We start from the raw sequence: 14,228 nt of genomic DNA on the forward strand, positions 1-14,228 counted from the left end.
CTCCACACCACATCCATAGGCAGCCTGACTTCTCCCATGCCCTGAGGACAAGTCTGAGGCCCTGAGGCCTCCCCACCATGGCTAGGGGGCTGCCAAAGGGAATCACAGTCCCTGGAGTCCAAACAACTGTGTCCTTGCATAAGTGACTTAGCATCTCTGAGCTCAGGCTAGAGCTCTAGTGCTTCCTGGGCCACTCTGGGCCTGCACTTGCCTTCAGATTGTCAGGCAGCTCCGTGCGGCCAGCATAGCCTGGGTTCATGGTGATAAACACTGCACAGGATGGCACCAGTGGGATCTCCGCACCCTCAAACATGAAGCGTTCCACCTGCAGTGGGGAGAGGTTGACTTGCCTGGGACTAGGGTGCCCCACCTTGTCCCCTCCTCTGAGTGGGCCCCTTGTCCCCTGTTGATGCCCCTGTCCTGGCTGTAGTTGGTAGGCTAGGCCTGGACCCCTGATCATGGGTTGTACCCTCTCTCAGGATCTGGCCTGAAACCTCAGACCCCAGTGGCTACCCATGGCCTCCCAGCTCCTGGCTTCAGGCCCTTGGAGGTCTCCACATCTCCTGCTTCCCACTCGCTCCACCCCCAATTCCCCAGCCCCAGGCAAGCTCAGCCTGACTAGGGGAAGTGGGGGAGGGGGTAACTGCCAGCCTCTCAGCTCCTGTCCCCAGAACAAGGTCCCTGGCCGCCCTGCACATGGCTAGAGAGAGGAACAATGCCTAGGGCTTTCCATAAAGGTCAGGTTGTAATGAGGAGGGGACCCCTTCATCCCCTGCAGCTTGGCCTGGGAGCTGCCCACAGACTGGGGTGAGGGTGCGCCCCCTGGGACAAGAGAGGCTGGACCCAGGGTGGACCCTAGCGCCTGGCTTCTCAGCCTGCAATGGGGAGCAGTATGGCGGCGTGGGCGTGGCAGATCTGAGGGAGTAAGGTGGGGGCCCCAGGCTCACCCGCTGCTGCTGCGCCTTCTGGATGGTGGTGATCTGCTGCGCCACCACAGACAGCACCTCGATGTCGATGCGATTGAACTCGTCGAAGCAGGCCCAGGCCCCAGCACTGAGTGAGGCCGGAACATTGGATGGGGCACATGTGTTCAGAGCCCAACCTGGGCACCTCCCTCTGAGGGCCCCCTCCAACTCCACTTGGGAGGAAGCCCTCAGGGGCAATCTCCATCAGCTCAGTCTTCAACCCACCAACACTCCCCACCCCAATGCCCCTGGGACCAAGCCCTGATGCCTATCACCCCTTCTGTCCCCTCCACCATCCTTCAAGGCCCCTCTCAGGCAGTGCCCTCACTTAGCCCTCCCCAAGGAGAGCTAGGCGGTGCTATCCCATCCTGTGCCACGCTCACGCCCAGCCTCACCTGGCCAGGCCCTTGAAGAACTTGCCCATGGCCATGAAGTCGAGCTGGTCAGAGCAGTTGAACACAACAGTCTGTATGGCCAAGGCCTTGCCCAGGTCTTTGGTGGTCTCAGTTTTGCCTGTGCCTGCTGGGCCAGCTGGGGCACCCCCAAACTTGAGGTGCAGAGCTCCGGTCAGTGTCAGGTAGCACCTGCAGGAGAGAGAGGAGGTGGGCTCGGGCCGCACATGGCCTGGACACTCCCCCTTTCCTTGGAATTTCCTGTGGACTGGGGCCTCTTGCCCCGTCCCCTTTTGGGGGGCCAGGGTGTGCCGAGCCCTGGCTCCAGGGTCAGGACTGGAGCCTGTGGACACCTGCCTAGCGCTTTCCCTGTCCCACTTCACCGCCCTGCCCAGCTTGGCCCAGGGACCCCTGGGGATGGCCGACATGTGGCCACACTTCACTTCCCTCACTCAAAACACAGCTTGAAAATCCAGCTGGTGCTAGACACAGGCGGCAAGATGACATGACTGACTGAGCTAGGAGAGAACTATTAGAAAAGAGCTCACCCATGATGTCTCTCAGCTCGGTTTCTCTGGCATATTAAAGGAAGAATTGACAGATAAAAACGGGAAAGCCCATACCCATTAGATGCTCACTGAGTGCCACATCTGTGCTGAGAGCTCTACATGTATCAGCTCATGAAATTCTCATTACCACCATGAGGAGGCCTCAGAGGAAACTCAGGCACAGAGGGGTCAAGTCACCTGCCCGAAGTCACTCTGCCTGTGACGGGCAGAACTGAGGTCTGAGCCCAAAGCCCTTGGTCCTAATCCTGCACTGCTCTGATGGACTAGATCACCCCAGAGTGGCCATGGTCCCTGGATTCCTGGGCCAGAGAGAACTGGAGGGAGGGTCTCAGTGTAGGAAGGAGCAAGAGGGGAACCCTCACCTGTCGGTGAGGGGCGTGATCACCAGCCTCCCACTGTTGCCCAGGTACTCGTAGCCATAGATGAACTCAGCATTCACAGCACGGATATACAGGTCATTATTTGTCCAGTAGTACCTGGCGGTGCAGGGAGATGAGGGCCTGGCCATGGGGCCTTGGGCCACTGGGCAGGGTATATAGTCAAGGAGAGAGGGTTCTTTTTGGGAATGAGGGCATCAAGGCACCCATACCCAGCTTGTCCCAGAACCTTGAGGACAGGGACCAGCTTATTGCTAACTGACTTTCCTCTTTTCCCCTGCCCCTTCCTGGCAGCTGCTCTGGCCCTGGGGGCATCCCCCACGTCCTCACCTCAGCTGTGAGATCCACTCGAAGTCCTTCACGCTGACCACATTCTCCTGGATTAGCTTGCTCACCACGTCCTTGGCGTGGACCTCAATGACGATTAGCGCTGACAGCACCGCTCGCTGCATGCGGGACAGCTTCCCCCGCACCAGGGCCACCAGATCACTGAGCTGCAGGAATGGGGCGCGCTGTCAAACATCAGGGTACCACGAGGAGGCTCACCCTCCCCTTTCACAGAGGGTGGGCTTCCACCACAAACAGTCCCTCTATCCTGGGGGGCTCTGATGGTCTGAGTTGGGAGGGGACCAGGGACCGGGCAGGGGAAGGAAGGAAGTAGAATGGAGGCACACGCCTGGCGTCTGCCTCCCTGCAGCATGTGCTGCTGTCTGAACCCTCAAGGCCGGGAGGGGGAGCCTAGCAAGGTGCTGGAGCACAGGGCAAGGGGTGCCTGCGGTACTGTGCAGGAGGGACCAGGCGCGTGGCTCCCTCACTGACCCTTGGGGAGGGGGCATCGCATCAGGCCTGTCCTTCCTGCAGGTGGCTGGTTGTGAGACACTTCAAGGGTGTCTGACCTCCCCTTTAGACCCAACCCCGGGCCTCTTCCGGGCTCAACATAGAAGAAAGCTTCCGGAGGGAATGGGCCCTCCTTTGCCATGTGAGGGGTGGAGGGGGACAGACAGGGGTCCTCTTGACTCCAACCTGCTGGCAGAGCTGGGGGAACAGTTGGCTTCTGAGGTCGCCGGCCTCCAGAGCCTCTGCCACCTCCATGGTCCAGTAGGTCTGGCACCCAGCGATGGTCACCTGGCCAGGCCAGTTCAGAACCCACTGGGTCCTGGGCATCTGGGAAGACAGCATGGGCAGGCTGACCTGGACAGCCGCAGCCCCAATCCCATTCTTTCTTCTTCCTCTGAATGCTGTCTGTGCTCTGGCCTTTCAGACTTGGCTCCAGTTGTTGATGCCACCAGTCCCTTCAGAGCAGGGAAGCCCTTATGCTCTGGGCTTCTCAGGGTGGCAGAGATATCTCTGAACTGACTCTGCAGGCTGGGGAGTCACCTAGAGCCCAGCTGCCAGTTATGGTCACAGAGCTGAGAGAAAGACTGCAGGAGAGGGCCCAGCCTGGAGCCTGGCACCCAGTGAGTGCTGGGAACCGAAACAGCCATCCCGATGATCATTAGGAGTGAGTCTCACTTTCTGGAGTGTGTGTGGAAAGGAAAGACTCCAGAGTCCCACCTGAGCCCCCAGGGACCTCATGGCTGCAGCCTGAGGACGAGGCCGGCTGGAGCAGGAGGGGCACTGAGAGGGAGCAGAGGGGCGCAGGGGTGGAAGGCTGCACGGGCTGCGGGCGGCTCACCGTGGGGTAGGCCCTGATGGCCTTCTCAATGATGTCGTGCACACTGGCCTTCATGCTGCGCTCCACCTCCCGCAGCCAGTCCTCCACGTTGCTGGAGGGGTAGATGGAGAAGGACAACTGCACCTCCTCCCCCTCGGCTGAGTACATGTGCGTGATCTCCAGGTCCTCCTGGAACAGCAGCTGCAAGCAGTGGAGGAGCAGGAGTGGGGTCACCCCTGGTGTGCCCAGATGCCCTGGCCACCACAGCCCCAGCGCTGAGCCTGCCCAGTGCCCTCCACCTCAGGAAGAAAGCCCTGCCTTCCCGTCCCCCCGAAAGTTTATCTTGGCTGGGCCTTCCCAGGCTGGATGGCCTGCCTTCTCCCCAGCAGTGGTCAGGCCCCAGCCCAGGCCCGGCATGAAGCAGGCTTTGGGGAAGGAGGCTGACTGCCTTGCATGTCCCCGGCCTCCTGCATAGATGAGGGAAGACAAGGCGGGTCACAGGCCTCTGGCCTCATGGGTTTTGCAGTGTGCTGGGGGCACAGGGAGTGCCTGGTGAGTTGGAAATCCAGGGCCCCCAGCCCTGAGCTGGGGATTCTGCAGTTGACCTTCCTCCCACAGGCCCCAGGTGTGTCTCCAAAGACGAGGAATGTCATTTGCCACATTTCCTGCTAAAAGGGCTCATCACAAAAGGAGAGACGTTCTCCCTGGGAAGACACCCCATGCTCCCGGCCCTGAGCCCCGGGCCCAGCTGCCCACCCGGGCGATGTTCTCGAAGCACTTGTGCAGGTGTGGCTGCACGGCCGTGGGGTCCTTTGTCTGCGACAAGATCTCTAGTAGTTCGTCATCTGACAGGAAGTAGAATCTGCCAGGGGAACAGGGGTGAGGAAGCGGGTCGTGCAGGCTTCCTGGGCCCCAGCTGCCCCAGCCCTGCTGACATCTCCACACCCTAGCCTGAGCAGGGCCCTGGATGCCTCAGCCTCATGGGCAGACAGTGGCAGACCGGGCATGGGCCAGGTGGCACTCACCTGGGGAAGGCGCTCCGCTTGGTCTCCAGATACTCGCTGAGGCCCTTCTGCACCAGGTCCAGAATCTTGTTGCAGTCCCGCAGGCTATCCAGCATTCTCAGGTCAGAACACATATTGATCACCTGCAGGGCCCGGGCCATGCACAGAAATGGGCAGTGAGCACGGTCCAGGTAGCAAGGCAGGCTCATCCCAGAGCACCCACACTAGCCAGAGCCCCTCAGCAGGGCCTGGGAAGGAAGATGCAGAAAAATTCTCCCTGAGCCAGTGGCTGCATCCATCAGCCCCACAGAAAAAATTCTATGGTCAAACAAGTTAGAGTTAAACAAAGCTAAAGAGTTTGCTTTGCTGCAAGACTTGTCAGGGCTTCTAAAATGCTAATATGGGCCGGGCGTGGTGGCTCACATCTGTAATCCCAGTGCTTTGGGAGTCTGAGGCGGGTGGATCACCTGAGGTCAGGAGTTTGAGACCAGCCTGACCAATATGGTGAAACCCCAGCTCTACTAAATACAAAAAAAAAAAAAAAATCAGCCGGGCATGGTGGCGCGTGCCTGTAATCCCAGCTACTTGGTAGGCTGAGACAGGGGAATCCTGTCTCAGCCTCCAGGAGGTGAACCAGGGAGGTGAAGGTTGCAGTGAGCCGAGATTGCACCATGGCACTCCAGCCTGGGCAACAAGAGCAAAACTCCGTTTCAAAAAAAAACAAAAAACAAACAAACAAACAAATGCTAATATGGGCTGCGGATCTCCAAGAGAAAAACCGTCAGTGACTGAGCCTCTAAGGAGCAACTCTGAGGCTGGGGAGCCCACTCTGGAGGACATGGGTCAAGACCAAATCCTCAGGCTTGTCCACCAGCCTTTTCTGTGTAGGGAGGGAAGAGACTAGGAGGCTACCAGCAATGTGACCAGGGCCCTTGGGGATCCCAGCTGCCCCTCCCACCCTCATTGAGCTTGCCTCCCGGTTCTCGTAGGCATTCTTCATGATCTTCTTCCAGATCTGCTCCATGGTCTGGTAGCGCTTGCTCTCCACAGGGAGCTGCCGGTTGATGTCCTCAGAGCTAAAGATGGGCTCCAGGTAGAGCCAAGACCGCTGACAGTTCAGCCACTCCTCCAGAACCTCCTGGGGAGGGAAGGGGCAGGGAAGGGTGTGATACAGACTGTCAGGGTCCAAGCTGGGGTTTGTCCCAATGACTGAGACATTTCACCCCACCAGCATGTTGGGCAGAGCACTGGACACCAAAGCCAACGTCTACAGGGAGATTTCTAGATGGTGCTGTCATCTGTGATACTCCAGGGAACAAAGAGGATACAGGGATGCCTGCCCTCCAGAGAAGTCCCACATCCCCACAGGATGCCCAAGCCTCCAAAGGAGCCGGGGGAGCTGCTCTTCCAAAGGGAGGAACACACCCACGCCAGCAAAGCCTGCAGTGACAGGAGAGACTCGGTGCCTGGGAGACAAACCAGCCTCCTTCCTGGAAGGACTTCTGGGTCCATGACCCCAGGATTCTCTGAGATGCAATGGGTCTTGAGTGTGAGAGTCCTAAAATACTCTCTGAAACATGAGTCCAAGGGTGAGACATCTTCAAAATGAGCCATTTCCCCCTTCTGCCTCCAAATTCCCCATTCAGGATGTATCTCTTGTCTTCTCCCCTCAGTGCAAACTCACGCACTCATCCATTTCTCCTCATGGGATGGGGGTCACAGTCAGCAGTGTCAGGACTGTGCCAGGCCCTGATGGGCACTAGGGGAAACAGAGGGGAATGTGGCCTGGTCCCTTCCCTCGAGGGGCCCACAGCCCACTAAGGGGCCAGTTCTGCCCCTGAATCATGGGCCCAGCATGTGTAGTGGACTCTGTGAGAGGCACTGACAATGGCCTCGGTCGGAACCCCTTGAAGGAGGGTGAGGGAGAGTCGGCGAGGCTGCTTGTTGCTGGGCCTTGGAGGAGATGGAAGGCGGGTGTCGAACTCCAGGTCGAGTGGACAGCATGAGCAGAGGGGGACCTGGGACAGTGATGACCAGCTCAGGCATCTCTGCGTGGTCCAGGCACACAGATGAGCCCTCCCCACCTGCTTCTGGCCTTCGCCGGAGGTCTCTAAACAGCTCTCAGGGAGGCCCGGGGAAGGGGATATCACAGTCACATCTGCAGGCTGGCCCTGGAACTGCCCTCCAGGGCTCTGTGGGCAGCCCTTGCCTCTGGCCTTGAGATCCCAAGACAAGTGCAGTCCCTGGTGGCCCAGTCCCCTCAACCAAGGTAGCTCCAAATGAGATGAGAACAGAAGCTCAGGACAAGGTGGGAAAGGGCACTGAGGTGCTCTGGGGCCTTGTGACATCCGGCCCAGAAAGTATCAGTAGTGGAGGTCCTGGTTGTCCCAAGCTCAGGCAGCCCTGGGGAGGCCAGCTGGCAGTTCTCAGGCCCATCCTCAGCCACATTTTGGGACCCAAATGCTGCCCCTACGCACCCTTATCTGCTTCATCCAGTAGCTGAACCTCATGGATGGAGAGCCCATCCTAGTTGCCCCCCTCTGAATGCAGTAGGGCAGGGCCTGCCAGAGAGCCAGGGGCTGTGTGAATGGGGGCAAGGCACTGCGATGCTTTGAACCCCACCCGGAGACCATCAGTGACACCTGTGGGCTGGGCTCTCTGAAGTTGGGGAGCGATGAGGGAAGGACTGCGGGGAGGGCTGACCTGGGTCAGCTTCAGTTTGTTCTCCCAGGAGTTGATGCGCTGCTCAAAAGGCTTCTTGTAGGGTGAAAATGACATGCTCTGGGTCATGACAATGTGGTCGTCCAGCAGCTGTGAGGCCTCATCCGGGCTCTTCAGGATGTAGGTGTCTGTCGCCTTGTAGGGCAGTACATTGAACAGGATGGTCGACCACTCCTTCTCCATCTTGTCCAGTGCCTGGGGTGGGGGACAAGCCAGACTGAGTCCTGGGAGGGGTTTGTCCTGATGCTATCTGACCAGCCCTGCCCAGGGAAGCAGCAGACAGTGCCTGGCCATGACCTCCACATGGCCGCTCTGGCAAATACTCTCGGCTTGTCTGGCAACAAGTCCTGTGTGAGCCCCTCATCTAAATTCAGGGCCAATTCACTCTTTTTTTTTTTTCTTTTTTTTTTTTTTTTCTGAGGTGGAGTCTTGCTCTGTCACCCAGGCTGGAGCACAGTGGCACAATCTTGGTTCACTGCAATCTCTGCCTCCCAGATTCAAGCAATTCTCCTGCCTCAGCCTCCCGAGTAGCTGGGATTACAGGCATGTGCCACCACACTCGGCTATTTCTTGTATTTTTAGTAGAGATTGGGTTTCACCATGTTGGCCAGGCTGGTCTCGAACTCCTGACCTCAGGTGATCCACCCGCCTCGGCCTCCCAAAGTGCTGGGATTATAGGCATGAGCCACTGTGTTCAGCCCAGTTCACTGTTACATGTGGGCTGCATGTGGTTGTACGCACATGTTGGGAGGCAGCTAAGGTTAGGAGGAGTGTGGGCACTGGTCTCACCTCCAGCATTTACTGTGTCACCCTGGCCAGTTGCTGAACCTTTCTGAGCCTTAATTGACTTATCTGTTTTTTTGTTTGTTTGTTTTCTTTTGTTTTGTTTTGAGACAGGGTCTCAGTCTGTCTCTCTGGCTGCAGTGCAGTGGCATAATCACTGCTCACTGCAGCCTCAGCCTCCCAAGAAGCTGGGACCACAAGCATGTGCCACCATGCCTGGCTAATATCTTTTTTGTAGAGATGGGGGTCTCCCTATGTTGCCCAGGCTGGTCTCAAACTCCTGGGCTCAAGCGATCATTCCTTCTCAGCCTCCCAAAGTGCTGGGATTTACAGGCATGTGTCACTGCACCCGGCCTGACTCATCTGTTAAATTGAGGCTAATGCTATTAGCTCCTTCCTGGGGCTCTTGAGAGGAGTAACTGAAGAATAATAGCAATGGTGGACACTGTCAAGAATTTTATGTGCATTATTAACTCACTTAATAGAATGCATCTCAACCCCTGGGCCTCATGACCCCAGGGATGGGGCTTATTACTGTCATCCTCACAAGTGGCTGTGGTTGCCAGAGCAGGAGTCCAGGCTGTCCGGCAGGGCCTGGCTGGGGTGGCTGGGCCCGCTGGTGGCTGCCCACCTGCTCGATGGCGTACTCCTTGCCAGCCACCTCGGCCACCTTGCTGATGCTCTCGATATGGTCCTGCAGGTTCATCTTGAGGCAACGAGCAAACGTCAGGTTGGCCTTGGGCCTGACGTTGATGTTGATCTGGTTGGACAGTGTCTCCCAGTGCCGGTTCCGCATGCCAGGGTTGCGCAGCCCCTGGATCAGCGGGATGTATGGTTTGAACTCCTCGATGCGGGCCCGGATGTCCAAGGCCACTTCCTGGCAGGCTGCCGGGTAGGACAGAAAGGCATGAGAGGCAGGCGGCAGAGGCAGGGAGGAGGGGATTGGCCGGCTTGGCTCCCTACCTGGCATGTCCTTGAACTGCTTCACGCACTTGTGCATGGTTTTGAAGGCTTCAACCACGTTCTTCTCCAGTTGCTCAGCATCAATGGCGGAGAGGGGGTCATTCATCCAGCTCTCCGACCAGCGCAGCCAGTCAGAGGCTGTGGTCCAAAGGTCCAGGTAGGGTTGGAACTCCTTCACCATCCTGGAGAGTTTGTCATACTGCAGGGACAGGACGGCAGGGCCGGGGCTGTCTTGGGACGCTCTCCAGTCTCTCTCCATGTTGCCCCTTCTTGGGTCAGGTCCTCTCCCTCTCCCTTGCTCCTGGCTGATGTCCCTGACCCTACCCCCACACACTTGGGCCTGGCCTCCCTTCTTCTCTTCCCACCTGAGATCTGGGCTCTGAGCTGTTGCACCAGACCTGGGCTGACCCTCAGGCCCCCTGCCTGGTACCAGGGGCCTCCTCAACCTGAGGGCCAGGGTTGGGCTGTCTCCACTGTGCAGCCTGCTGGGTCCTGCCCCCAAATGCCAGAGCCCTGCCTCCTGGCAGCTGCATCTACATGAGCTGCTTCCTCAAGCCTGGGGGACTGGGGGCAGAGTGCCTGCAGGAGGCCTACATTGGTGATGGGCAAGCTGAAGATGCGCTCGCGGTTGTTGTAGAGCATGGCCAGCTGCTGGCAGTCCTTCAGCTGCTTCTTGACACGCCGTACCTCATTGGCGATCTCGTGTGCCCGCGAAATCTCCACGTGGATGGAGAAGCCAGCTACCACCAGCTGCAGGCCAAGGAGCAATGGGTCAGATGCCCCTGCAGCCCCACTTGTGTCCACGCCTTCCCATGCAAACCCAGGGAACTGGAGGTCCCAGAACGTCCACTCCTCCCAGTTCTAAGGAGGTTGTTCTCCTGGAGTGAGCAGGTTCCTCACAGCAAAGCTAGGGGAGACCCAGTGCCCTGACACTGTGCCCACTGCCCAGTAGGCCGCCAAGGACACAACAGAAGAGCTGGGGACTGTACTGCTCTGAATCTTTCTGGAGCTTGCTGCCTAGGCATCTCTTTAGCCTTTGGGTTCATTCTTTCAGCCATTTATTCATTCATCCATCTGCTCGCCTATCACATGTTGACTCAGCACCTCCTGAATGCAAGAAGTGAGGCCAGGCCCTGGAGAACTGTGCATGTATGTGGTGGGGGGTGCGTCTAGCACCAAGCCTGCAGCCGTGCCCCACCTGCAGCCCTTCCAGCTTCTCTTGGAAGTTGTTCTGATCCATGATCTGGATTTTGCGGAACTTCTCCTCATCCTCCACATGCTGCTGCTGCACCAGCTCTATCTGCCCAAGGATCTTAGAAGGCCAGTTGCTGGCAATCCATCTGGCCGGGATGGGGGTGGAGATTGGGAGAAATATCATGGCTGAAGTGGTGGAGTGGCAAGGCCAGGCAGGGACATCCCACCAGGCACCCAGGCAGCCAGTGAGAAGGGGTTTAGGGGAAATCCAGGCAGCTGTGGAGGCCACTTGGGGCCGGACAGCTGGGAAGTGCAGGTGAGCTGGGAGGCGTGACTGCCACCATCAGGGAGGCTGCCCTGCCCCCTGGGAGCTGCAGTCTGCATCCAGTGAGATGCAGACCCAAGGTGCCCAGTGTAGTGACAGGGACCAAGGGGAAGTGAGAAGAATGAGGCCAAGTTCCCCTCTTAAGCCTCAGGGGCCAGAGGGGCCTTTCCTCAGAGAAGGCAAAGCCACAGTCTCTAGCCAGGGCCCTCAGGCCAGCTGCCTTCAGGTCAGACCAACTCCCTTTGCCCAGCTGACACAGGGGATCTGTGGGATGTGGGGCTTCCACCTGCAGCTGGCCTGGGGACGCTGGCCCTGGGGGAGTTCCCCCTGAGCACCCAGGTGCCCTGTCTGCCAGTGTCTCCCTTTCCTGGGCAGGGCCCTGATGGTCCTGACTCCCCCAGCATCTGTGAGGCAGCACTGGGTGTGGGGTCTCTGGCGGCCTCAGTAAGGCTTGGTTGGAAAAGGGCACCTAAGGCTGTTTCCCACAAGGCTTTTGACTTGGGTGGGGACAAATGCCCCTCTCCAGGGACTGCCCACCAGACTGAGCTTTGCCTCTCTCAGTGCTCCCAAGAACCCCAAAGGGCACCAGCCACAAACAGGAAACACTAGGTCCACAGTAAAATATGTGTATCAGGCTGGGCGTGGTGGCTCACGCCTATAATCCTAGCTGTTTGGGAGGGCGAGGCGGGTGGATCACCTGAGGTCAGGAGTTCGAGACCAGCCTACATGGTGAAACCCCTGAAAATATAAAAATTAGCCGGGCATGGTTGTGGGCACCTGTAATCCCAGCTACTCAGGAGGCTGAGGTAGGGAGAATCACTTGAACCCTGGAGGCGGAGGTTGCAGTGAGCTGAGGTGGCGCCACTACACTCCAGCCCGGGTGACAGAGCAAAACTCTGCTCCAAAAAACAACGAGCAAAACGTGTGCCAGGCCATTGACAGGACAGAGACAGGGTTGGGGAGCAGCTGAGGCCAAGAGGCCCAAATGAATTCCTTCTGCCCCACTGGCCACCTGGCCCTGGCTGGTCCCGGCCCATGTGTGGAGCCCTGGCTTCTGGAATGTCAGTGGGGTGTTTCTGGGGAGACTGCACAGACTGTGGCAGCTGGGGCATTTGGGAGCCTCTGCAGCTTAGCAGCTCCCCTCATGCTCCACCCCGCACCTGGCATGGGGGCCAAGCTCCCACTCACTTGTCATTGAAGTCATCTGAGCTGAGGTTGTAGAGGAATTCATCCATGACCTGGTAGTCATCCATGACCTTCACAATCCGCTCCTGCACAGACAGGTGGTAATGAGAACTTCACGTGTGCCAGGGAGGGGGTGGGTAATTGGAACCCGGCTCCCCAGAGAGACGGGTACTAGAGAGGGGCTGCTCTCTTTCAGAGTGGGGAGGCCTGGGCCAGGGGAGGAGGCCCAGGGTGCAAGGGCAGCATCAGGCTCAGGGCTCCAAGAGCCATGGCGGCCACACCTCCAGCTTCCAGCCCCCCTACCCCCAGACAGCAGAGCTCTGAAGCCCCAGGTCACAACCCCCTAAACCCCATCTGTCCTCTGTCCAACTACCTCACCCTCAGCCTCCTGAGTCCGACCTCCCAGCCCCTGCCTGCCCCAGCCCTCAGACTCTTAACACTAGCCCTGTGCCTCCCTGGTCCCAGTGCCCATGTGCCTGCCTCACCTCCAGGCCCACCAGCCTCTCCGGGATGCCCTTCATCCACTCTCGCAGCTCAGCCAGCTCCTCAATGCTGTTGGGCTTCTCATAGATCTTGCGGCTGATGCTGCGGAACTCCTCGCAGATCTGGCAGTGGGAGGAGGCGCTGGTGAGGGCAGCGTGCTGCTCCCTTGCCTTCCCTCGCCTGCTCCTCCTCCTTGGTCTCCAGCATCTCCCTACAGGTAACTGTTCCCTCCACCCCAACGCCCTGCAGCGCTTTCCAAGAGGGGTGCTCCTGGTGGGCTCCCTGGGTTGCTGAGGACTGTCAGCGGGGCAAGGGCGTGACCTGGCACACCTCACCCTTCCAGCCTCCTCCAGCCCTACCAACACACGCAGGGCTTCTGAGGCCTGCACTCGAATCCCCTAGCTCGATGAAACAAGTCCGTCAAGGGTGTCCTTCGTGAGGCTTCCCAGGCCTCTACAAGTCTGGGGAAGGAGGTGGAAACCCCCGTTTCCTGGGACCTCCCATATGGGACAGCTTTCTGCAGACAGGCAGGGATGGGGCAGGGTGATTTCCAGCTCCTTCCCTTGGCCTGGGAGTCCACAGACACCCCAGACCCTGCTTGGGGCCATCTTGCCGTGTATGTGAGGGTCCGTGTGTGCTGCTGTGGTCACTGAGGCGGGGCAGGTGGGCACTTACACTATCCACCTCCTTGTGCAGGCTCTTGGCAAGGATGTCCAGCATGGAAGTGGCCAGGGCCTTGCGTTTCTTGGACAGGCTCTGCTTGACGTTGTCGGTGTTGATGTAGAAAGGCCCAATGATGATGCTGCTGGGCAGCGAGCTGTCCAGGATCTCCTTCTCCCGCAGGTGGGTGAGCACTACCTCCCGCACCTCCTGGGCCAACAGGCCCTGCATCTGGTAGGCTCTGAGGACAGCAAGCACATGGGAAGGGGCGGAGGACGGTGAGCAGGGTGTGCAGGGGATACACATGCACAGACACACGGACACCCTCCGACGCGCATGGGCACACGTACGCACTTGAGAAAGGAGGCAATGTCATTGTTGTTCAGCTCCAGGTACTTTTGGTACTCCTTGGCGTAGGCCTGCAGTGGGATCATGGCCTTGGCCACGGCACTGGCGATGGTGGCCCGTAGCTCCTCCACCAGTGGCTCATGAAGGCCCACTGACTCCAGCAGGGGGTCACCGCTGATGAAGATGTCCTCCATCACCAGCTGCGGAGGGAAGGCATGTGGCAGGGCAGACCTGGATGAGCCAGGGGGTGAATGAGCAGAGGGGAGATGGGGAGTCCTCCCGAGGAGCAGGGCAAGCAGGGGCAGGAGGTGGCCTGAAGCCTAGTGTGTGGCAGGGTGGCCAAACACAGAAAGCGGGGATGCAGTGGGAGGAGGGGGTTTGCTGTGCTGTCTCTTTACAAGGCCAGAAGCCCCTGTGAGGCCCACCAAGGGGCAGCATCTTCCTCAGCCTGGGCATGACTCTGCCTGGGCCTGACTCAGCCCAGGACCAAGAAAAGGTGCAGAAAAGACAGCCGGGTCATGAGGGCTCTAACTGACCAGCAAAGGCAACAAGAAGGGATAGGACTACAGGGGCTCTTGGGCCTGGAAGTGGGCTGTGTGCAGCTG

At 58.8% G+C, this 14,228-nt stretch overlaps 1 protein-coding gene across 1 annotated transcript in view; it reads right to left on the reverse strand.

The window, feature by feature from the left end:
- The window catches only part of DNAH1 (dynein axonemal heavy chain 1), an 82,058-nt gene that overhangs the window by 38,569 nt on the left and 29,261 nt on the right, over window positions 1–14,228 (reverse strand). Inside the window, exons 13-31 of the mRNA XM_032161363.2 lie at window positions 13,630–13,823; window positions 13,291–13,516; window positions 12,618–12,737; window positions 12,136–12,218; window positions 10,627–10,768; window positions 10,023–10,178; window positions 9,429–9,627; window positions 9,097–9,350; window positions 7,665–7,877; window positions 5,935–6,099; window positions 4,983–5,104; window positions 4,714–4,819; window positions 3,979–4,158; window positions 3,327–3,467; window positions 2,634–2,797; window positions 2,289–2,402; window positions 1,361–1,549; window positions 948–1,053; window positions 212–325 (exon numbers count right to left, since the gene is read on the reverse strand). Of these exons, the coding sequence (XP_032017254.2) occupies window positions 212–325; window positions 948–1,053; window positions 1,361–1,549; window positions 2,289–2,402; window positions 2,634–2,797; window positions 3,327–3,467; window positions 3,979–4,158; window positions 4,714–4,819; window positions 4,983–5,104; window positions 5,935–6,099; window positions 7,665–7,877; window positions 9,097–9,350; window positions 9,429–9,627; window positions 10,023–10,178; window positions 10,627–10,768; window positions 12,136–12,218; window positions 12,618–12,737; window positions 13,291–13,516; window positions 13,630–13,823 (2,988 nt within the window). The remainder of the gene's footprint in view (window positions 1–211; window positions 326–947; window positions 1,054–1,360; window positions 1,550–2,288; window positions 2,403–2,633; window positions 2,798–3,326; window positions 3,468–3,978; window positions 4,159–4,713; window positions 4,820–4,982; window positions 5,105–5,934; window positions 6,100–7,664; window positions 7,878–9,096; window positions 9,351–9,428; window positions 9,628–10,022; window positions 10,179–10,626; window positions 10,769–12,135; window positions 12,219–12,617; window positions 12,738–13,290; window positions 13,517–13,629; window positions 13,824–14,228) is intronic.

Source organism: Hylobates moloch, unplaced genomic scaffold (assembly GCF_009828535.3).
Source record: "Hylobates moloch isolate HMO894 unplaced genomic scaffold, HMol_V3 SCAFFOLD_8, whole genome shotgun sequence".
NCBI classification, from domain to species: Eukaryota; Metazoa; Chordata; class Mammalia; order Primates; family Hylobatidae; genus Hylobates; species Hylobates moloch.